At 39.0% G+C, this 24,750-nt stretch overlaps 1 protein-coding gene across 4 annotated transcripts in view; it reads right to left on the bottom strand.

Moving 5' to 3' along the window:
- Positions 1-24,750, bottom strand: part of ABCC4 (ATP binding cassette subfamily C member 4) — a 162,637-nt gene that overhangs the window by 17,755 nt on the left and 120,132 nt on the right. For 2 of the 4 annotated variants that reach the window (XM_054832340.1, XM_054832331.1), the window contains 7 exons: positions 21,916-22,026; positions 20,323-20,423; positions 17,963-18,154; positions 13,614-13,769; positions 9,835-9,924; positions 9,191-9,363; positions 2,808-2,913 (listed from right to left, as the gene is read on the bottom strand). In XM_054832340.1, the coding sequence (XP_054688315.1) occupies positions 2,808-2,913; positions 9,191-9,363; positions 9,835-9,924; positions 13,614-13,769; positions 17,963-18,154; positions 20,323-20,423; positions 21,916-22,026 (929 nt within the window). Of the gene's footprint in view, positions 1-2,807; positions 2,914-9,190; positions 9,364-9,834; positions 9,925-13,613; positions 13,770-15,017; positions 15,075-17,016; positions 17,118-17,962; positions 18,155-20,322; positions 20,424-21,915; positions 22,027-24,750 lie in introns of those variants that run through there. The other 2 variants (XM_054832370.1, XM_054832348.1) reach the window with 2 other exon arrangements.

The following is a 24,750-nucleotide window of genomic DNA, read 5'->3' as shown; positions in this document are numbered from 1 at the left end:
TCTTGGATCTGGAATGGACTAACTCCCTGCATCAATACCACCTGAGGAGTAACTGCCTGGGCACCAAGGAGGTGGGGTCCCAGTGGGCAGTAAGCTAAACAGGAGTCAAGCAGCATGCCATGGGTATCAACAGGAATGCAGATCAAGGGAACTGCTTTATGCAGCGCTCATCAAGTTTGCTCAAAATTTGTTTGAAAAATAACTTTACTCATTATTTGTCAAAAGACAAATCCAACTGTCAGGTTCCATCTTTGTTCTTCTTCCCTCATTTTCTAACAAACTCAGCATGACAGCAAACAACAGAGATTTGGGATGGCTTATAAATGAAGGCATTATTGCATCTGGAGGTCTCAGTTGAAGGAGAAACGCCACCAGGGTTTTTAATAATACGGCGTAATGGAAGAACAATGAACTCCAGTTTGTGCATTTTTTACTCTTAAAGAATCTGCATCAAGTTAAATTTGTGAATTACTAAAACACATTATTGACTCACCAAATTTTAAAATACACCGAAAGTTTCCTTTAGCTGTCTTCTCAATTTTCATGATATTTAAGTAAATGATTAATTTTCCATGAATGCTGTTTTTGTTGTTAATGGCACTCATTAGTAGCTAGTCTTCTACCAGGATATTCTTCTTCCTTGCTTTTTTAACACATATTTTTCTTATTCTTCCAAAATTCTGCTATATTCCCAGTAGGACTTACATGCCTGAGTAAACCAAGTAATTAAAAGGGTAACAAAAGCACACCTGCCATAACTCTGATCATTTCAAATATGCGATCATATTTCTGATTTGTCCAGAAACAGAATCAAGAATGAGGAAGGATGTCAAGAAAACAGGTTTGTTAAGGGGTCACATGCCAGTTTCCTCCTTTTTTCTGTCCTATGCTTCTCACTCTCCTCTCTCCCCCCAAAATTACAGAAATACATTAGAAGAACAAAATGGAGCAATGTAAAAAGATGAAAAATATTTAAGAGTTCCTAATGCCTCTGGACTCAAAGGCACCTCTTCCTGCAAATCTGTTCCTTAATACTATAAAGAGGTCAAAGGCATTCAAAAAAGACCGTATTAGACAACATATAAACATAAATGGATTTTCAGGAACTAGAAATCTTAATAGTAGCTACACTGAAACAACATAAGGTTAAGGATAATGTACAGACTCCAAAAATGCAATAGAATAGCTATATAGTAGGTAATAATACTGAGCAGTTTGGGGAGAAGGGCGATTTCTATGCTTTGTTCCAATGATTTTTGGCAAAAAAAAAGTAAATAAAACATCTAGTTTTCATTACAACTGCATTATATTAAAGGTAAAACTAAGAAAACATCTTTGTGGAAAGGGCATTCTGTGCATAACAGGTTAATGGTAGTTGATGAACCAAAACCCACAGAAATCCCTTTGGACAGCTAACGAACACACACAGCTATTAATTAGGTCACAGTTGTTTCCTCACAAGGCTTTTGTTCAGTTTAGTTGTAGAAAACACCAACATATCCATTAGACCTGTGGGGAGGTATTCACCAGTGAAGAAAATATTTATTTATTATACGTTAAATACTTGCAATTATATGACTACTTATGGCAGTTCTGCTGGTTTCTGTGTTTGCAAGTAAACTATAATCACTCAGTTCACAATCTACTCTATTATACTCCTCAGAAAACACTACTCACCTCAGTAGATCCAATTGTGTCATTTTGTGTACTGCAGGCAACCATTGTAACTTAATCTCAGATTTTAAAATGTTTTGAGCATCCAGTAAAAAAAATGGAAACAGGCTTCATTTTCACAAAACAAAAGTTGAAGATGGTATTTTTTTTAAGGTTACCACTGAGGGGTGAAGGGTAAATTCTGCTTGAAGCCCAGGTAAATTTGAGTTCCGCTCATGAACACAGTTTGCCCACTATGTCAGTTACTTCATTAACTGGCTGTGAAGAAAATGTTTGCAAAGGGCTCCTGTTCCTACTGCAGAAAATTGCAAAACTGCAGGCTGCACATCATTTCAAGGACACAAACCAGCTTGATTTCCTGAGAGCCTAGGGAAGACTATTGCCTTTATGAAAAAAATCAGCAAGTATTTCCTAATTTCGATGCGTGTGCAGTGCACCGTGGGGCAGACAAGATGGCAGAGAGGGTATTTCACAGTGGCAGAGTATATCACCGCTCTCTTGGGAACAAAGATGGCAGAGGCTGCTAGGTTGGTAGGGCTTCATCTTTTCTGTCTGAACCTTGCTTTAGAAAGCTGGCCATGTTCATTACCTTGCCAGTCTCGTTCCACTTCTCCCACCACCACACCCTTGCCCCAGGGCAGCTGCTGCCTCCATGTCTCCTGCCCCTGAACCTCTACCACTTCCTCCTCACACATCACACACCACTAACTATTGTCACTGCCTCCCTCAGCCCACCAAGACTGAATTAATAAACCTGACCCAATCCAGCTGACTCTGTCCAGAGCCTCTTGGGTGTGTCTTCACAGGTTCCTAGTGCTGGCAGAGTTTATTTGCTCAGGTCTGCTGCTGCGCCTCACCTGCAATGAGTTCATGCCTCACAGGTTGGAAACCACAGGGCCAGACAATGTAAGAAGTCTTTTCAGGTCATTACTTCTACAGTTGTATGAGTTGCAAATCACAGTAACTAGGATAACTAAGTTAAATAGCATAAGTCTAAAGTACAGCTTAAACCTGTGCTCACTTTTGGATCAAAATTAAGAAGAAAGAATCAATAACATTGTTCTTCAGGGGAAAAAAAAGAAAAAGAAAAAAGAAAGAAAAAAAGAAGAATTTTAAGCAGTTAACTGTCTTACCATAATCCTGTCACTGTCAATAATGGTGTTCAAGCGGTGTGCAATGGTCAGCACTGTGCAGTGCGCAAACTTTTCACGGATCGTCTTTTGAATGAACTCATCTGTTCTGAAACACAGCAAGAGCAATGCAGACAAAAATAAGATGTTTGTATGGATAACTGAATGGTAGGCAGGTTTTATGACTTCATCAAACATGTATAGCAAGAAATACACTTATGAAGTCATTACAGTGCTTCTTCCTCTTGTTATATTAGATGACTTGGAGACATATCATGAAATATACTCCAAAATCTATCCTCTAACACTTGAGGAGAAAAGAGTTTCTTCTTGCAAGTAGAGCAATAGGTTTCATTTCAGGAGACTAATTTCTCAGGCTTTGATTACAGAAAGAGGAAAATTCTGCTGATTCAGATATTCCTACAGATTTCTACATCAAAAGAAAGTCATTGTTGTTTTCTTTCAAGCTTTAGTTTGTGCAAGCAGTGAAGAAAAGTTGGTGGAAGTAAATACCCTTCATTGCAAATCAACTGAAGAACAAACACAACACAGCCTATAACTAAGGTTCTTGATTTCAGCTCCAAAAGGGGATCAAATAAAGGAGGTAAACTAAAGTAGGACTGGAGTAGCTCAACAACAAGAGCTCAAGCTCTACTTGAATACAGAAAAAAAGAAAACTTGGCATATTCTGTAAATCAAAAGCGTTAACTGGAACGCACAACCCAAGGAAAAGGATAAAAGCTTTCAAGTTAAGAGCCTCAACCTACTATATGAATTAACCACCTAAGAAAAGGCTATCAGGAGGAAACATATGACTTGTAAAGAATGAAAACTAAGAGCACAGATACTGGGTTTAACTGGTAACTGTCACAAAGTTGAGAACCATGAAAAGGAAATAAAATTATAGCAAAAGATACATAAGACACTAAATTTTTCTTTAGTTGTATTAACAAGCATTAAAGCAAAAGAGGTGCGATACTCCTAAAACTGGAGATTGTTCAAGTAACTAACTTTACAAGAGAAGCATTGACACCACCTAAGTTAGAGCATACCAGTCAGGCTTAAATGTGGAAATCTATATAGTCCTCTCTGTAGTCAATGAAAGGGGAAAGGCATGGCTGGAAGGTGAATCTGAGCTCCTGAATTAGGCAGCCATCAGGTGATGAATGCCCTCTAGAAGCACCTGACACCCCACATTGCACAGGAAGCCTTGGTTCCCAACCTCAGCACCAAGCAAGGCCATGTGAATACTCACATATTGCCCATCAGCCTTCAAAAAACATGATGAGTGGGGACAATGGAGAAAAAGGTACAGAAACTAAAATTATCATCCAAGATAGAAAGAACACAAAGAACTCAAAATATACTGGGGTTAGCTGGACAAAGGAAGCTCCAGCCTAGAAGTCAGGCACCTGAAGACATGGGTCTCATTTCCAGGATTTCTATTAAACCATGAAATTGTACTTTTATATATAATGACTGGAGAATAATAAATGCTGTAAGACAGGGTTAAAACAAGACAAAGGAGATATCTAGATAAACCGGTATATTTAGGCAGTCATGTGAGCTTCAACCAGTTGCTTGCAAAGCCTTAATTCTTTGAGTTGTTAAAAGTAATGGGAAAATCAAATAAAATACAAGAAAGATTCATGCAACACATGTCTTCCTCTGAGAAATTATTTTTTAGACAGAAGTAGTGCTCTACATTGAATCTGTCTGCTCATGATAAATATTTGGTATCACTTCATAAATTAAGCAAAAAGAATTGTTCTGATGCCACCATGTCAGGAGGCACTAACAATAAAAAGTGGACAAAGAACTTTGGAAGAACAGGATGACTTAGAGGAACAGAGTAACCATTAAGTTTCCACAGTAGAAAGCACAAGCTCTTGCTCTGAAGGACTGACCATAACTTCTGTTACAAACTAAGTTTAAGCAACCAGCGTAACAAAGGAATAGACAGATCCCTGCTGCTGACAGGATGAATCATCAGAGAGAAGGAAGACATAAACAGTTAAGTAAGACTTCCCTTGCATGCTGACTGCCATCTTCATCTGGGGTCAGAAACACTTCAGCTCTGTCACGAGCTTAAGACAATCAGGTTCTGGGCTGCAGTCTGAGGTGGCTTGGCCCTTCTGCTTCTAATTCCTAAAAGAAGCTAAAGAACATGGTGGGAACAGGTGTTCCTCAACTCCTCCTTTTGAACCAGGACAAGTATGCAATCAGGGAAAGAGACAGGAGTAGTCATGACAGAGCCAGGCTCTTTAGCCCTGTGTGTTCACAGTCTCCTTAAGAAAAGCTGTTCATCATTAATGCCCCACATCACAGCAATACCCGTGCTTTGACCCCAGTGTTAATGCACGTATCTTTCTTTGCTATCTTCTCAGCAATGCCTCAATGACCTGACTACTCCTACTTTCAAAAGAAAAAAAATCAGGTCCATACAGGAAAACACTCAGTAGGGAAGAGGCTTATATAGACAGCAGGATGTGTTCTCTGCAATGGTTAGAGTAGCAAAACAGAAACAAAAGATTCAATACTCCCTAGAATTATGTAAAGAAAGCCTTTTTCTTTCCTTATAGTCAAGCTCAAGGTGAGGTTTCCTGCAGAGCTACTACAGAGCACAGAGAATCACAGCTTGCTCACAGATTTTGAAAACAACTTTTTAAAGGGCTCAAAATTATTCGTAACTCTCCAGTTATTCCTACTGTTATCTGAGGAGAATGCCTCACCCTTGAACATCCCTGTCCTCTGCATTCATTTATTACATCTTCCTTTATTATGTGCATTCCTTATAGCACCACCTCTTCCTACATTTACAATAGAAACCATTTCTCATTCTTAGGTAGCTACTATCAAACTATTATCTTAAACAGGTATTTCTTGAATATAAGCTTATCCCAAACAAGAAACTGCTGGGCATATTGTGGGTATGACAAATGTTTTAAAATGAGACTACAAAGTAATCAGAAACAGACCTAATAGCTCCATCTTCAAATATCGCAGTATGAAATCTCATGCAGACATTGCCGCTGATAGGGACTTGACCAGATCCTCTTTATGGTTCATGGTAGATCTTGGAGTATAGTTTTTGGGGTGACAGGCAGAAGAACAATCAGTAACCTCTGGATGAATCTTGGGGGAAGGTAGGAAAGGCAAGAAAATCTAAAAGACTGAGAAAAGGATCTGTGTACAGAATTACGTGACAGAGTGTAGAGACTATATCACACTCCAGTTAGAGCTGTCTACCCTCTAGAAAAGTGCCAAAGGAAGCAGCATTTCTGTCCTTTTTTCAGGGTATAAACAGACTCTTTGTGGCACTTACCCACACTGAGAATGTGGCCAGGCGAGCGCCAAGTGATTCCATCACCCACCTCAGTGGATCAAACCCCATCATCTTTCAGGCACATTAAAAACCAAAGATGCAACCTGAATACCAAAACCAGGGCTGCTAGATGACAAAAGCTCAACCCTAATCTGATTATATGAAAATGGGAACCACGATACTCCCCATTGCAAAGAACAATACAATAAGAAAGCACAAAATGGTGGTATAGCTATCCCACTGGCACCACGGGTTGAGGATCTAACACCAAGTTTCACAGCAACCCAAGATCCGGTGTAACCTAAATTAGTTGACTGTGTAAAAAGAAAACTATCTAAAGAGCAAGAATAAATACGACCTGAATGAGAAGCAACCAAGCTGCTGAAAAGAACACTGGATAAGTCATTATCTTCCATCTAATGTCCTCCTGGGATTGTCCTGGAAGCGTATCTCACACTACACAATTCCTGAGTGGCTTTGGATAATTTCTCCAAAAGAGAAAGAGTTACAGATAGCAGTTAGATGTAACGAAAGGTTAAACATTACAAGGTTAACCTGACTAATGAACTGAACTATGTGCAACAGCTGTTTTTACCAGACTCAATGAACAACCAATGTAAAAACGTGGCGGTGGACTGGTCCCAAAAAGTTCTGTCCTTTATAAGCAGTAAAAACACAAGTTAACACATAATACTGTAGTCAGTGCGCAGAAAGCTTAGTAAGTTCAACTTAGTATTTAAAAAAAGTCTCAGTTACTAAGGATTTTGTTTCAATATATCACTAAATTGTCTACAGAAAGATTTTTAGCAATTCTGCTCCAGATTTTGTACAACTTTCCAGAGTCACTCCATTCTTCAGGGTGAGAATGCTGGCTTCAGGACCAAGAAGGTAAGATCAAATTAAATGTCTGTCAACCATCACGTAAAACACGCAAGTGGTCTGACTTAGGGCAACCTTCTTTATGGGAAGCTACTTCTCTCTCTCATGGCAGCGTGGTCACCCCTGCAGCACACAGAGCAGCTGGTACCTACGAGGAGCAAAGGGCAGAATAAGGGTACACATGGGAGCTAGAAGATGTAAGGAGGGAGAAGGATGAACTCCAAATTCCTTCCCTTTACTCCTTTGCTCAGCAAAGCAGACAAGAATGTCCTAGCTGAGCTGGAGAAACACGGCAGGGAGCCCCTCCGCCCTGGGGAAGGTACACTGCACACCTCTCACCCTGCTGTCACATCCACTGCCTTATGCCACCTCACTCTTCCGTCTCCTCCTTCCACCCGCAAACCCTGCCTGCCTTCTCACATTTGCTTCCCGGTTGAACTGGAGAAGGGACACTGTTACAGCAGCAGTTGAGGCAAAGAGATCAAGAGGCAGAAAAACAAAGAAAAGAAATAACATCTCCAGAGCTGGCGGCAGCTCGCCACAGTTTCCTATCCCAGGTGCTTGATACGATATGTGCTTGCCACCAAGCTAGAGACGATGGTGCCAGGTATGGGGGTTGTGCATCAGAAGAGGAGGAGGTTTTCCTTACATGCCAAAAATGCCTCCCTAACTGCTCAGTTAAGCAACCCACATCAGCATTTCCTGATGAGCATCCTATCAGATCACACAGCTGAAAAATACTTGGCTCTAGTTTAGCAACACATTAAGGAAAAGGTAATAATGACTGTAATGCAAACTGAATTCAAAGAAGTTCCAAGTTATTATTTGTATTGTTATGCCTAGAGTTGATACAAACAAACATTTACCTTATTATAATATATATTGCAGCACACATTAATCAAGATCAATTAAATGGATAGTGCAAGTTGAGAACACACACATGTGAGATGCTAAAACAGGGAGGATGGGTAAGATGGTATTAAATTTCCACAGCTATGATTAATCACAGTTAATCTATCAGTGCTCAGGCAAAAATAAACTAATAGTCAAAAAAAGAAAAAAAAAAGATAAAAAGAGAACCTCTGGGAAGGGAATGCACTTCTCTAAAGGTTTTAGAAATACACTGTCAGCTGAACTGCAAAGCTACCCTAGTGGCACCACTTCTCCCCCAAGAAGATGTTATAAAAATGAGTCACGCCCAGATGACATACAAAATCCTTAATGCATCTGTTTGAGGGACTTGCTGTGTTATTGTCCTCTTTGGACTCTGAGTTCTCCCTCAAGCCATAGTTTGTTGGAACTATATATTCAGCTCAGACTAATTAATGCAGTACGTTTGCAGTATTGTTTCCAAAATATTTCCACCAGCTTTTCAAATGTTTCAAAAAATTAACAGTGGGGGTACTTAGCTATTGGAACGATTTAACAAGGGTTGTCATTGAAATTTTTTTCTATTGAGGTTGGATGTTCTTCTAGAAGTACACTCTAGTTCAAACAGGAATGAATTCAGGAAAGTTCTGCCGGCCCGAGTTATACAAGACAAAATAATGAATGATAAATGAGTCCCTTCTGTAGCTTTAAACATCTCCAAATCTGTTTTGCAATTCCTGTGGTGTTTAGGACAGCTTACCTTCCCCCCCCCAACCCTATTTTATCTATCTGTAACTTATTACATCAGCATCTGAGCCATGTGAAGGGAAAGCATCTCATAACCAGAAGTATCCAGTTTTGCTTATAGCCATTTTTCACCGTTCTAGTTCTGTTTTGTTGGAGATTAATTAATTAACTCTTATTTATTTATTTGCAAGGAGCATTTCTTATAGAAATCAACAAAACTCAACTTGCTTCATGGCTATTCTGATGTTACTGATGCGCATTTCCAAGGAGGTTTTTGTCTTCTTGTCTATGGCTGCAGGATAAATAAACTTTGAATATTAATTTCCCTACTCTATGCAATACACTGAAATCAGGGATATTTTGAGCGCTTAGTTTATATCATCTGCTCTGTAGCCAAAGCTCAACTGCTTCATTTTGAATAGACAATTATGTTGGTATCACTAAAAATGTAAAATAGCAATACAAACTACAAGAAATCCAAAGCATATATATTCATCTCTACAGTACAGATGATCACATTAGAAGGAAAAACAGATCATCTTAACGTGACAGATTTTGTTTTTACCTTGGGTCCACATTTGCTGTTGCTTCATCAATGATAAGGATCCGATTTTTTTTTAGAACCGCTCTGGCAAGACACACCAGCTGTCTCTGACCAACACTAAAATTAGACCCAGATTCTGCCAGCTGCGTCTCCATTTTATTAGGTAGATCTTCCACAACCTCCTTCAGTTGCACCTGTTGACATGTCAACATATTGTAGGATGAGTAACTCCCTTTTAAATCAGCTATTGTGTGTCTGATGACACAACAATAAGTATGCAAGGTTTACCTATTAGATTCTGACACAAAATGAGTAAGTGCCAAGTTGGATTACACAGTGTGTCAGTTATTAGAATTCTAAAAACATTAAAGCACATTGTTAAGAATCTATTAATGTTCATTAAAACTAAGATATGAATCAAAACGTAACCAAAGCATCATCCCAAAGGATAATTTTTTCATAAAAGACTTATATAACAATATACACATCTACACACACATGCACACACACATAGACAAATGCGCACACAACGATCTACCTTTTTGCATCAACAGCTATGCCCTTATCAAACCTGATGAAAACATCTAAAACCTAATGCACACAAGCACTGTAGCGTCATTTGGCTTGTAAATATCAGATGTAGATTATTAGATTTAATAAGTCACCTCTTCCAAGGCATTCCACAGCTCTTCATCGGTGTATTCATTGAAAGGATCTAAATTTTTCCTCATAGTTCCAGTGAATAAAACAGGCTCCTAAAACCCAGTAAAATTAGCATTCCATTATAAACACAGGTTTTATATTGCAATAGGTAATTTAATAATAATCAGAACTAACCTATTTCAACAATAGCACAGAAATATTCAACAACAAGCTATCTTTTATGAAATCCAAAGGAGTATTTCACAACAGCATGCTTAAAGTCTGTATGAAGATAGTTTACCCAACAGGACAGGTCTGTTTGCAAATTGCTGTACGCAGTTATGTCGGTACTCAAACGGGCATTTACATGCCACTGTTTTGATGCCACAAGCTATATATATATAGTTACATGAAATCATCGCTATCCTCCTGGTATTGTTAATGAAAACCAGCAACTACCACTGTCAATGAGCTCACACTCCTAAATTATGTTCGGGCAGTTTTGAAAATTTGTTTTTGAAGTACATAAACCAGAGAGGAATCAAAGAGCTCACAATGCCTTTCTGGCAAGTTTTGTTCTACTTCTGTTCCTGGTCAGACCAATAACAGATTAATAAAACTGGCACAAATCCATTCATACTGGAAAATGTAGTGTTTGAGAAGTGGGAAGACAACTTTTGGTCCAGAACTCCTTAAGCAACAGATCAGTACTCACTAATGTGAGTTGCCAGACCTGAGAGTCATGCACTGACACGACTTTAGGACTAAACTCCTCTTAATACCACACATAAAGACAACAAGTCAAAAGCTGTAATAGTGCTAATCATAAACGGAGACCATTCATTACATTGTCAGTTGTCTTTAAATTGGAGAAATCTTATGCAAAATGTTTTCTTTCTTTCTCCCGTAAGAAATGAAGTCTAACTTACACTGGATAACTTCAGCTTACTCCAAGATTAACCTCTGTTGTGACTTATGCCCCATCTAACCCTAGTGATGCCCAGCTCCACAGGGCTGCAGCAAATCAGAACAGAATTTAGACCTTAGCCCTTTTATTGTGTCTTCATTTCTAAACTACTCTGAACAGTATAAAAGGATTAACAAAGACAGAACATGCCACAAGCAATGTAAAAGAACGTATGCATTTCTTGACATAACACGCCAATTATTTGAAACTATCTATTGCATTAGCATTACGTCACTAAAAACCTGTTGAACAAAAGGATTAAAAAAAATTAACAGGTTAAAGAACATTTTTATTCAAAAACACATAGAAAGTAATTTGTTTAACAATACGTATTTTAATACACCATTTGGTGTGTTTTGAAGGTATTGTTACGTTTATTTTCCTTTTCAATTCATTTTTACAGGTTGGCAAAATAAGAGGCTGAATTTATAAAGTGTTCATAACGATTATAAAAGTCCTAACAACAGACATGTACTGCAACAGAAGATAAGCATATTTTTTAATTATCATTTCTGACACAGATTATTATTTAAAATAGTCTGGTTTATGAGAGGAAAGTAATAAGACAAACCTGTAAATAATTGTTGTAAAAATGCTTGCAGACAGGGAGGCAGACAACATTTGCATAGAAAAGATTTACAAACACAACCTTCACACAGCTCCATCCAAGCAAGCAATTAGAAGCCCAAGCACATTTTTATTTCTCCAGGTAGGTATTTAAACTCACATATAAGAAAACTTTGGTCTTGCCTCATCACTCTCTAGGAATGATTCTGTTTAGCATGTTTTATGTTATAATTTTAATAAGCATCTCTCCCTCTGGTTTCTTAGCTTCCTACATAATTATGAAGATATTTGCTGCAAAATAACTACCTGATGTTACATTACTATTTCTATTAGTGACACTACTATTGATGCAGCACAAGACAATGCCTATCACTCAGTTTACTATAGTATAAACCTCATTCCAAACCCTCCTCTTCTTCTTACCACCACCACGTCAGTTTTGCTCATTTTTAATGGAAACAAGTCTTCCCTTATGTGAAAAAGGAATGCTACCTGCTAGCCTTGGGACACTTAAAACCTTTTGGGACCATGATGAAAACCTTATCATAGAAACTTGATAAAAGTCACAGAATTCAACTGGATTAAAAGAGTTTTACAATCACGTCAATAGATCACTGTATGAAAAAAAATGTATAATTAAATGCAGTGAACTCTGAGCATCTGCATCGCTCAACATGTAGAAACTGTATTTGACCAGCAGTTTTCCTGTCTCAGTACGGTTTTATTCAACTGGGTTGAATTCTAGAAATCACCTGCAATAACTACAGGCAAGGCTTTCAAAAAGCTGTAGACCTTGAATGAACTGATGATCATCTACATTCAGAAAAGAATGCTGCACACAAACAAAAAATTAGAACTTAAATCCACATAAAGTCCTCTTCACATACAAAAGATGACTAGTTCCAGTGAGTACCTCCACTGTGCAATAACAAAGCCTTCAGCATGCAGAAACAAAAGACATCCTGCATTAGGCAACAACCCAATTGCTGGGGGAGTATCTTTTTTTTTTTTTTAATAATAGCATACCTGCTTCTTTTCTTTGACTCCTATTCTTGGGAAAGGAAAAAAAAACAACCCAGGTAATCAAGAAAGGCTCGATTACCACTGTTCATTACCATTTTTATCAGATTTTCAATTTAAAGGAAGTAATACACTCTGAATGCCATCCTGCCAACAGGCTAGCAAACATTCAGATACAAAGATGGTGTAAGGACTCTAAATACAGCTTCTGTAATAAAATAGAGATCTGAGAATTAATGATAAACATGGCAAATAAATTCCTCTGGTTTCCAGCCTACCTTCTAGAACATCTACCTATCTACCTTCTAGAACATCCCAAATTATTTGCCAAAAGCATGATTTTGCATTTGCAGCATATAAGCTTTTCCCTCTTCCTCCCTCTCCAGTGGAGAGCAAATTATCATGGAACAGATGAGAGCTCTTATGAAAGATGGTGACCTGCACAGGCTCTGCCTTCAGGAAGTTTTGAGGTTATACATAACTCTGGTCTGAGTCAATGTCTCATTTGAAAGTAAGACCATAGAAGAGAAGACCTGTGACCTACAGGACTTCTTGGAACATTCCTTCTTCTGCTCGAGCACCAGAGATGAGGCTATTCCCATCATGATAGGTTTTTTCCTGCATTGCGGCCTTCCCTGCGTTCAGCTTCTAAAGCTCACCAGAACCAAGTTTCTGTTTATGGATCATAAGGACCTACTCTTTTCTCCATTCCACTGCTCTCCTCCTGCCCAACTTTCTCCAAATAACGGAAAGACTGGTAGCTCACTTCTAGTTGGCGCGTTTGCTCTTTCTAGATCTAGCCTCAGTCAGTTCGCACAGGGGTGAGTAGAGAGGTGACAGTAGTCCCTGAAATTCCCTTACTAAGGAAGGTTCAGGCAAAGCATCACGCAGGAATTGCTGCCAAAGCATCAAGTGACTTCAGAGAACTGCTGAAGCTCGGTATATTCCTGTCAAATATTTTCTGCTCTTTCCCAGACTATAGGAGGACAGCATGCTGCTAACATACCTACTCACAAGTATTCCAGAGGAAGACAGGAGACAAAACTAGGAAGAAAATGCTCGAGTCCCCAGAGCTGATTCTGTTTATCTTAAAATAATCAAGACCTTACTCAAGTTAGAGTAATGCCTCGCTAAAGCTTCTATGTCTGCTGCATACAGGGGTGCAGGGGGACCATATCCCAGAAAAGCATTTTAAATACTACAGTATTAGATTGAAAATGTTTATATCAGACCAAGTCACTCTCTTACCTGAGGTATAATTGAAATTTTCTTCCGCAAGTCATGGAGTCCTAGCTCTGACGTCAAGTACTTATCAATCCAAATCCTTCCTTCAGGTTCCGCCAAGCGAAAGAGGGCTGCTATCAGAGAGCTCTTCCCAGCTCCGGTTCTTCCCACTATTCCAACCTACGGAGCAAGCCAAGCTTTTACAATTAAACCATGAGCTTTGCAGGATAAATTAGTATGTCAAATGACAGTTTTACAACATCACAGGATTTATAGTAGAACAAGCACCACATAAAACTTCTTTATAATTAACATTTTTTCGAGAGGAAAACCATCCCCCCAGATCAGTTTGGATTCAGGTGACATTTGGATACCCAACAATTTCTTGGATTATATTCAAAGATGAAAGATTTTTCCTTAATGTGTGGTGTTTCATTGTGTAAACAAGATAAAGTGGCTTGGTGTATAGAGTAATGTGATTCAAGGCTGCTAATTTTTATACTAAACCTGGTTTGCTGGGTGATGTTAGGCAAATGATTTCAGGCATGCACCTACTTCTCAATCCAAAAAAAGACTCCCATAAAACACTTAGGGAACAATGTATGAGCAGTATTTCCATTTTAAATAACTGACACTGATTTTGGTTAGTATGGTTAAGGTGAAGTACTTGAAATTAGTCAAACTCTAAAGCCAATATAAAGCCAAAACTAGCAGGAGGATTATAAACTGTATTCATGCTTCAGACAGCTTCAACAGAGAGGACACAAGTACTGAAACTACAAGGCCATGAAAGCAAGCTGCAATTCCTTTCCAAGAAGGAGAAACAGTGAATACTAAAATCACAGTGATTCAGGCTTCTGTATGTTCCCAAAGAAAAATCAGAAGCTGTATGCAAAGTGAAGAAATAATGCTTTCAGAAAAAAGGGCAAAGACAATGCAAAATATGGGATTGCTAACTTTAATGACAAAGGGTTAAGACCTACAAATATTTCATATGAACCCAGCACTTGGGAGAAAGTAGGCCCATTAATAAATGAGAGGAGACATATAATTAGTGGTGATTAAATACTACTTGAACAGCAAGCTTTTTTTTTTTTTTCAATGTTGTCTTCAGGTAAAGGATTCTTAGAGAAAACAATGTACAGTAATCAATTGTATCAGAGAAGGTGATAGGCGTAACCGTCCACACAGATCTGATCTGGCAGGTTTTGTTATTTCCTGCACTCAGTTCTAATCGCTACATTTCCAGAAAGAAATCAACACACTGGAAAGAGTTCAGAGGAGTTCAACGTAAAATTAATATGGGTTGGAGATACTGATTTGATGAGGAAGGATTTACGAGGATTAAACGTGTACAATATAGCCTGGCGAAGTGATTGGGGTGCAGAAGGGAGGAAGAAGCATGAAAACCTTCATGAGTATACGTACAGACACCAGAGGGCAATTACCCACTGCCTGAGACTCAGATGTATGCAGTAATGACTGCTGGAATGAAATTAAGCACAGGAAACATTACACGGAAGAGCAAGAAGAAACTTTCTAACAGTCAGAAATACTAAGCTCAGACAAAGCAGCAGTGCCCACATTTGATCAAAAATACACAAAACACTAAAGAAGCAGACTGCAAGGAGCAACTTACGCTGCATAATCTAAAAGGTATTTTCTACTTCTGTTTTCCAATTCAACAATTTAATCCAACAATTCATTATTGTACTATTGTATATAGACTAATTAACATTTATACAGAGCTTATTATTAAAGATACAGCCTAATTTAAGCAAATCTGTTACAACAAATGATAAAATGTCTACTATTCTAAATTATATCAGTGAAACAAAGGAAAAATACTTCTGAACAGTTTCACTACAGCTCAGAAAGGAAATGCTGAATGGAGAACACAGACACCCAGAGTTGTGAAAACAAAAGTTCAATTGTTCCTCTGTAAATGTCAGTGATATAAAGTATTGTATTAAGGATATAAAGAAAAAACATAAAAAAAAATACATTGATACTTAAAATAAAAATGCAGCTGCTCTGCATATTGTCAAAATTCCACTTTCAGTTTGGCATCAAATGAAAGGACTATGCTCTTCAGTATTTAGAGGAATCTATTTGTATTTTTGGTCCAATTGACTAGAGGCTGCTGAAAATTGACGTGAATTTGAAACAGCTCTCAGTATACACATTTATTTATTTATTTTTAATACACTGTATTCTTCAGAGGCCCACGTTCATAGCCAGTGCAAATACAGCAACGGTCTGCAAATGGAAGTCCCAGCCCCCTAACAGGAATCACACGGCCAGGATTTTGTTGCCCAATGTAAGCTGTGTGCATACACAGGACTACACCTGCTACGCTGGGCTTATCATTACTCAAGCATCACTTGTACTTCAAAGTAGAGCTGCACAAAAAATGAGAGTGAGATTTACAGCATGTCAGCTACTCCACTGAAACGGCCCATGTCTTTGTTATCCCTCAGGCAACCTCCCTGTCGTGCTACGCTGTGAGAGCATTTATGTGAACAGCTGCCATGCCGTAAATCTAGACCCTCACCCTCCTAACTTTTTCATGTAGCCATACTCTCAGATTTAGGATCTGTCAGGACAAGGTGCATTTAACGATATATTAGTCAATAAGCATTCATAAGCACCCTACAACAAAGATAGTGGTGTTTAAAACCCAAGGCTGCCCATGCTAACCTTCTGCTGCTGCAGCTATAGTAGCTGAAGCGGTTTATCACGGGCAGCTGCTGGCAGAGGTCCTTACGTGAGCATACCTCCTCCATCCTTACTGTACCTACAGCTTCCCAAACCGGGCACTGGGGTGGCTACAAGAAAAACTACAAGCACGGCAGAAGTTTAAAATCATTCATCCTGCCAGTGCCACTGCAGCCACCAGAAGTCTGTATGAGCCAGGGGTATGAACAGGCGTAAGAGTTCTCACTGACAGCCGCACGGGCCGAATATCTGGAAACCTGGTTCTGAAGAGAGGCTTCTCCATAATTAAAACCAATATAAGGAGTGCAGACGCTTGGGAGATTTACACAGTGGCAGCCTACTGCAGGATTGTGCAAAACATCACAGAAAACAAACACAAAGTTCTTGGCAATAGTTTCAAGCTGGGCAAATTCACTTCAGGATGACAAAACCACAGCATAACCACTCAGCAAAAATAAATACCCCCAGTCATCCCTCCCTCTCCTGCCCCCACCAAGGACTGAGTCATACATTGCTGATGCCTCTTGCTTCCGTATTTTATTTTATTTCTCTCTCACACTAAGAAATGTGCATCTTCTTGTCTGCTATTATGCTGGAGTGACATATAACAGCTAGAGAGATGGCCCATAGGCAAGAAAAGTAGAGAGTGTACAGACATCCCTTTTGCTCTTCTTCTTAAACACCCATACCTTCTTTAACTCACCCATACCTAATTCCATGAGATCATCTCCATGCAGCAAAGTTGGGCTGAATTCTTCTAACATGCATGTTATTAAAAAGGTCCACTTGAGGAACGAAACAGGTTTGGGACTGAATGGAAAAGCATGTTACAAATGAGGCCAGGGCAATAATTGTAGAGAGTTGAACCAGCCTCCTAGGGAAGATATCCTAATCAAAAAACTACATGTGCATTTGAAATGTAGCAAAGCATGAATTAAAACTGCAGGGCTCTAATTTAATTTTGTCTGTGGGGGAGACCTTCCCTGCAGCACTCTTTCAGTTGGGATAGTGTCAAAATTGGGAAGGAAGAGTCAAATTTGCAGAGGAGGAAGAGTTTTATTTCTATGTTTCTTTTAGCTACCAATCTAATTAATGGCAATAGTTAATTGGATTGGTAGCCAAAAGGAACTGAAATAAAATCCCCAATTCTAAAGTTACGCAACTGATTTGTATTTCTTTCTTCTCTCTTCCATTCGGGGCTCTCTGCGAGAGCACGTACATTCCTTATTTTCAAGGAATGTCTCTGCTCACCTTGTCTGTTGACAGAAGGTCTTTCATTCTATTTATGTTCCCTCTATTGATTCCCCAATTTCCTAATGCAGCTCCATTTGCTTTAGATGTGAACAAACATCTTGGGCTTAGTCTGCCACTTTCTGATGAAACTCAAATTTTATCAGAAAACTATCAAATATGTTTAACCCTTTGTTTTGACAGACAGAAATGGCATGCTCCCACACACATTTATGCACACTTACAGGAAATAAATAGGCTCCAACTTTTGTTATTAAATATGAGTAAGGGTTATTTTTTAAAAGAACACTTACTACTTTCCTAAAATCCATGTATTTTATAATGTATTTTTATCGCACAGCTTCCTGTCAACTTATCACCTTCACTTAATTTCTGTGAACGGCCAAAGACAGCCAGATACATACCTTTTCTTTTGGTTTAATTAAAACAGACAAATGTCTTAACACCAGAGGTCCATCTAGACTGTAAGTGAAGTTAACATTTTCAAATGCTATCATTCCTTGGCTTGGCCATTCAGGTGGTGGATGCTTGTTGGTCTCCCAAGGAGCTTCTTTTTCAAGTTCTGTGTATTCCATTACTCTTTCTACTGATATCATCTAAGGGGAGGAAAGAAGACATGTATATGCAGTAAGCTGAAATTGATGTATATTGCAAATATTGCATGCATATGTATATGTGTGTGTGTGTGTGAGTGTGTGTGTATTTTTACTATAAAGATTCAATGGAAATTATTCCAGAGTTTTTCTTTTAAGCACAAATAAGTGTATTTGGTACCATCCTGTGCTTACTTCATAGAACTGAAAAAGTAGAAAGAATGCATCTCATGTCCTACTACAGACCCAAAGCTATCATGATACATAAATCCATACACAAGCATTCATTTCTAACCAGTGGGATTAATTACAAATCTAAATACATGCGTAAGTATTAAGAAATTTAAACTATGAGAGTTGTCAGTCTTGGCTAAGGTGACACCATTTCATTGTGCATTGGGAAGACAAAGCTAGAAATTAAACTGCCGTATGAGCTACAGGCAGACATACAATAGTTACCAGCATCAAGTTACTGGCTTCACCATTCCTTTTTTTGTCCTCATCATTACCGCTGCGCTCACCTCCAGCAAATCTTTTAAATATGTTTGTCACAAGCAGCTCCACAATCCAAGATAGCTGTCACCATATTACTAGTGACTTATATGCAATAAAACTTCTTTTCCTATGTATTTTATGTCAGATATGAAAGAAACTGCAATATTTGCTGATGCCTCTAATCTTACAGGAAGGAAGAGAAACAGAAGTTGAGCTATCGAGACACTTTCTTCCCCTTGGGCAAATAAGAAAAGTTCCGTTTAGGCTCTGGTGTGCATCCTCACCCATACATCTTCTCAATACAATTAACTGTATTTGATGGTATCCACTCATGGATGGATTCTGAAAAAAAATAATCATAAAGATAGCCAGTAGGCTTATGCTGCCTGGAGTGGCTTTAAGGGCAGACGTCACCAGGCAGCAAGTTCTCTGACCTCAGGGCCACCTACCCTTTCCACATTACAAAATAAGCTCCAAGGAAAAGCATATAAGGAAAGAATGACAGAGTAGAATAGAGAGGAAATGTTCTTGCCTCCTCCAAATGTAGTCAGCCTTTAATAACAAGGGATTTTTGGTGGATGTCCACCTGTCAAAGAAGTTGATGCTAATCACAGCTCCATAAAATGATCAGCATTCCACATCAAAGCCACCTTAGTGAACGGCAAGCCTTTTTCCTCCAAAGTATTTCTGAATCACAGCCTCCAAGAGAGCAATATACTACATAAGAGAGTTCCACAGATTGACACTTCCAAAACTTCCCAACTGGTACGAAAAAACCTGAAAGCTTTCTTCCCATTTCTAACCAAAGACTGTCACCACTAGTTTATTCATGTCTGAAAAATGCTCTCAAGGAGCAATGTGCTAGACAAAAAAATATAAATCTAACATTCTTATTAATTTTATCTGTTATTAAACGTGGCTTTGTAACTTTCACAAAAGTATGGTCAGCAAATCATAATTACAAGTAACCTTCAGATGTCAACACAACAAAACAAAAACCAGGTTTATGCTCAGTATGTTCTTTTTATAGTCTTTTTCTTATATATTAACTTGAGAAAGTAAATAGGCAAACTAGAACATGCTAGTAAATATTATAAATCAGTAGAAGGCGTTTTACTTTACATATTTTGGAAAACACACAATTCTCTCAGCTGAATATAAACAAATACTTTCAAATATTTGTTAACTTACAACAAATTAAGAAGATGTAAGCCTTTACAACAAATTAACAGGACCCTAAAATGCCATGAGGGATATAAATAGAATTTTATAATGCAATGATAAATAATGATAAATGAAAAATCCAAAATCTAAAAAAAATAATTTAAAAAAATCTTAGGGATTACTTTATTGTAATTTTAGCAAGTTGCAATGCAATTGTCTACACTGTAACTAGACAGTCTCCTTTCTGCTGTAAAGGGAGATTATAAAGCCTCCCTTACTATGAATGGAGAGGGACAGTCATCAGGCACGATTCAACTCAACAGACATTCCAAATCAGTCAGACAAATTATACCCTAGAAGAGGCTATTTTTATTTATGGACTGTATGTAGTGCCTCAATCGCTTACTAAGGTATTAACGTCCTAAGTTAATTAAGAAGAATCCCATCCTTAAGGCCTCATGTCACAACCACGTAAAGGAACCAAGAGGTGAAAAGGAAGAAATAAACGTTACCAGGTTTTCAACTTCAGCACTTTGTCTAACACCCCACTGGAATGTTCCCATGAGGGTGATTGCATAGGATAGCGCCAAACCAACCTGCCCCGCGTTCAAAGCTGCAGAACAAAGGAAAAAGAGAATCACATAGGCACACTGGTAATTACACAAAATCCTAGTTAACTTCACTTTCATGAGGTTACTTACATGATGGAAGCATCACAGCCAGAATTTTGTACGGTTACACCATACTTGCCATCTGTGCAATGAGTAGCTCCAGGCAGAATAGCTACTTGCTGCATTTTTTTTTTTTTGGTACATTTTGGAAATTGTCTGTACATTTGTAAAGATAATCCCAGTTCTCTTTGGCCTGGCATTTTATCTAAAAACTGAGGTTCAGTCTCAAGACCATATTTACATAGCTTGTTAGGGTCATCCCTATGTGGTTGAGCATTAGTAACTTTTCCCTTTTTTTAGGGAATTAGATCAGCCCCTAAACCTAAGCAAAAACTGAACATGAAATGATTTCAAAGTAAGTTAGGAATGTTTACATCAACTTTGTACTTTTGTAAGTAATCAGATAAAATAACACGACAGAGTATTTCTTCCCCTGTTTATATAAGCATTTATTGTGTTCACTGGGTCTACTCTCACAAAATAAATGAATTGTGTCTGCCCCAATATTAAGCATGATTGTCCTCTGACTTACTTGAACTTTATCCTAGCACAGCTCTATTGACTTCAAGAGAGCTACTCCTTATCCAGAGGCAAGGAAAGATTCAGGACCATTGTTTTGACTTGTCTTTTTGCATTCTAATAACATCAAACCTAGCTCAAAATTTTCAGTGTTGGGCAGCACAGAGCGTTCAAATTTTAAGAAACACATGCATATAGAGAACTTATCCAAAGGAAAAAGAAAAGAAACAGAAATAGCAAATTAGCACTAATTTTCATGTCCAAGATAATTACTTCTTCCTTCATATTTTAGATGACTATCTCATTCTAGTACATCCAACCCAATTACATCCTGGATGATGCATACACTAATGACAGTTCCTGAGTGACAGTGAACATAAAATGTGTTATTATGAGGTGATTTTCTTTCTGGAACTGGCCTATCCTGCTGATCCAAGATATTAGAAGAGTATCCCTAGGAATTTCAGCTTGTCTTTTGGCCTACTGTGCCATGTGTAAAAAGGAAAAAAGTTGTTAAGAAGCAACTCTGTGGGCGTTTCAGCATGAAAAGCAAAGCCCTGTAGGCCCAAAAAAGAAAGGCAAATTTAGGGAAAAAGAAGATGATTTATTTGTTGTTATTGCTCTGAAAGCCAGAATCTCAAAAGGAAAACTACAGATCTGCAAGTCTGTCTGCGCATTTGGGGATGAGGGTAGCTGTGTGCCTAAGACGGGAAGAAGTCTGAACTGCCTCCAGTATTTGCAGGAAAGCAGAAACAGCCCCAATGCCCTAGACTGAGGAAAAGATCATGATCTAGAAAGAAACATTTAACTTAATTACAGTCCTTAAACAATTAGAAACAGCAATCTATGAAAAAGAATTAGACATTACTATACATGGTAATTACTGGGTGAACTTTTTCTAACATTTGTACTTACTCTTGGCGAGAAGCAGGGAACCAAAAGCAACCACTATAACAAAAATGGCACAGATGGCATCCAGACGCACAGCAAACCATCTCGAGGTTGTCAAAAATAGAAACCAGGCCTCTAAAGTGTATTTTACAAAGACATAAAACCAGTGGATTATTAGAAAACTAAGCTGAATAATTATTAGTAAATTAATTCGTGTTAATATTGTAAGTCAATTAAAAAAACAAACATTGCCATCTTCAAGTGCACGTCTGTACGGACTGATGATAAGAATATTGTCTGGTTTTCCTGAAATGGTCTAACCTACTTTTCACACTAATAGCAACCACAATAGCAACCACAGTGAGTATAACATACGGTGATAGGAAGAAAAATAGTCAAGGCCTGAAGCATGGTCCATTTATTTAAAATAGAAGTCTTTTTTTAGCTCTAGTGGACTTAGGAGTCTTACACAAAAAGCAGAAATACAACTATATTTGCTGTAGCTGGACTACAGTGTACAGGCTTTTAGCTAGAAGATATCACCACACAAATGTCAGAGCCAAGACTTTAGAAGGCAGCTGCAGCTGGTTAAGCTCCCATAAGTGCTACTCAATACAGCCAGTGTTGCTACAGAGCTACTCAATTGACTAAAGGCACGTATGTACTTTCAGGGAAGCTCACAGGTGGACATCTCCACTGGGCACTCACATCCAGGTGTCCACAATTTGGTGCTAAATTCCATCCCAGATAGATCTGCTACAGGACAAGATACAGGAGACAGCAGGAAAAGATATTGCAATACAGAAGGCAAAGTGTTTGAATTCAGGGCCAAAACCAGAAGTCAAGTAGCCATAACAAAGTATGGCATTATTTATTGCTTAGGCTGCAGTCAGATGAATTGTTCCAGCTGCTACCAAGTCACAGCAGAAGGTTACCATTCCAACCCTTTCTGCATTGCTTGTCATTACTCCTTGCTAAAGATCAGTGCTGTTTCAAGTGCTTCAACATTCCTTAGCCCAGTGCTGGGAAAGATTCAAACTGAAAAAATCCTGCCTTTTATAAAAAAAGGGAGGAGGCAAGCCTGGTTTTAAGCCAGATCATTTTCAATAGCCAGATTACGGAGTGATCAAATCAACAATTCAGCCAACAGAACTCCATGTAACTTCTGGATAGCAGCAGAGGGAAAAATTAAGGATGACCAGGTTGCCCAGGGAGGTTGTGGAGGCCCCATCCCTGGAAGTGTTCAAGGCCAGGTTGGATGAGGCTTTGGGCAACGTGGTCTAGTGGAGGGTGTCCCTGCCCATGGCAGGGGGGTTGGAACTAGATGATCTTTGAGGTCCCTTCCAACCCAAACCATTCCATGATTCTATGACAAGCAGCAGCCAGGCAAGGTCCAGAGCTGATAACCTCTTAGTCCCATTTACATCAACTCTAACTGTATATGCCTGACCACACATTTAGCAGCTGGTTTCATGAAACAAGGTATTTGATATGGTCTAATGGACAGTCATACACCTAGGCACATGGAACGACGTATACAGAAGAGAGCACTGCATCAAGTCATGAGCCTAGTTCCAGAAATTGAATTCACCATGATAAAGTAGGCACCTCTCTGAAACCCAGGAGCCAAATGTCCCTGGAAACAGCCTATGGCAGCTTCCTAGTGACATGAAACATCATTTTTGGTGCAACAGTGTACTTGTAAGACCAGAAAATGGGACACTGGGGTTGTAGATTTTTCAGTTCCAAGGTTTTGCTCCATTGATCCCCTTGTCCAGGAAGGTGCACTAAACTGCCAGCATGAGATGGGTCATTCTTCATTCTCCCTCCACCGGGGTCACTGTGCATGCAGGAAGGAATATGGCAGTCATGGGGACTAACAAAGACTAATCATGGTGTAACTTCTGATGACTCATGAGCTTGCTTATAGAGATGTTGCACTGGCAGGAAGGAAACTTGGGTTTGGTCAAACCTCAGCACGCCTTTTAGATGGTTTTTATCTAAAGATTATTTAATATCAAATTCATAGGCATCCCTGAAAGAGGGTGTGAGGCGAGTGTCCTGTTTCCCAGGCTCGGGCCTAAATAGAGAGGCCAAAAGTGCCAAACAAAACCATTGCTGGTTGGGTCAGCCTTCTGCAATGCAGAAAAGAATTTAAAACTCTCTGGGAGACTTAAGAACCCAGGACTCCAACTTTGTGAGCTAGTATGAAAGGTATCCTCTTCTATTGGCTGTTTGCACACGTTTAGTATCAAAGAATCATTCCAGGTGGAAGCAACATCAGGAGGTTTCCAGTTCAACCTCCTGCTCCAAGCAGGGTCAGCTCTGAGGTCAGACCATGTTGCTCCATGCTTTATGCAGTTTGAGTCTTGAAAATCAACATGGATGGAGCCTGCACAATGTCTCTGGGCAACTTATTCCTCTGCTTGACCGTCTTCATAGTGAAAGAGTTTTTCCTCGTATCCAGGTTAAATCTTTCTTGCTACAACTTATACCCATTTTTTTGCTCCTCCCACCACGTACCACTGCGAAGAGCCTGACTATCGTTTTGGTAATGTCTTTGCAGGTACTGGAAGGCAGCTATTAAATCCTCTGTAAGCCTTCTTTTCTGTGAGTTGAACAAGCCTGGTTTCCTCAGCCTCTCTGCACAAGGAGATCTCTCCTGTTAGTTCCCTGAACATCTCAGTAGCCCCTCCACTGAACTCACTCCAGTTTGTTAGAGTGTTTCCTGCATCTGGGGTCCGAAACTGGATGCAATATTCCAGATGTGGGCTAACAAGTGCTGAGGGGGATAATCACTTCCCTCCTTCCACTGGCTGTGCTCCTGTTAATACAGCCCAGATGTTGTTGGCCTTCTCT

The sequence above is a fragment of the Grus americana genome, chromosome 1 (assembly GCF_028858705.1).
Source record: "Grus americana isolate bGruAme1 chromosome 1, bGruAme1.mat, whole genome shotgun sequence".
NCBI lineage: Eukaryota > Metazoa > Chordata > Aves > Gruiformes > Gruidae > Grus > Grus americana.
The sequence above is the reverse complement of the archived record's forward strand: the minus strand, read 5'-3'. Positions and strand labels throughout refer to the sequence as shown.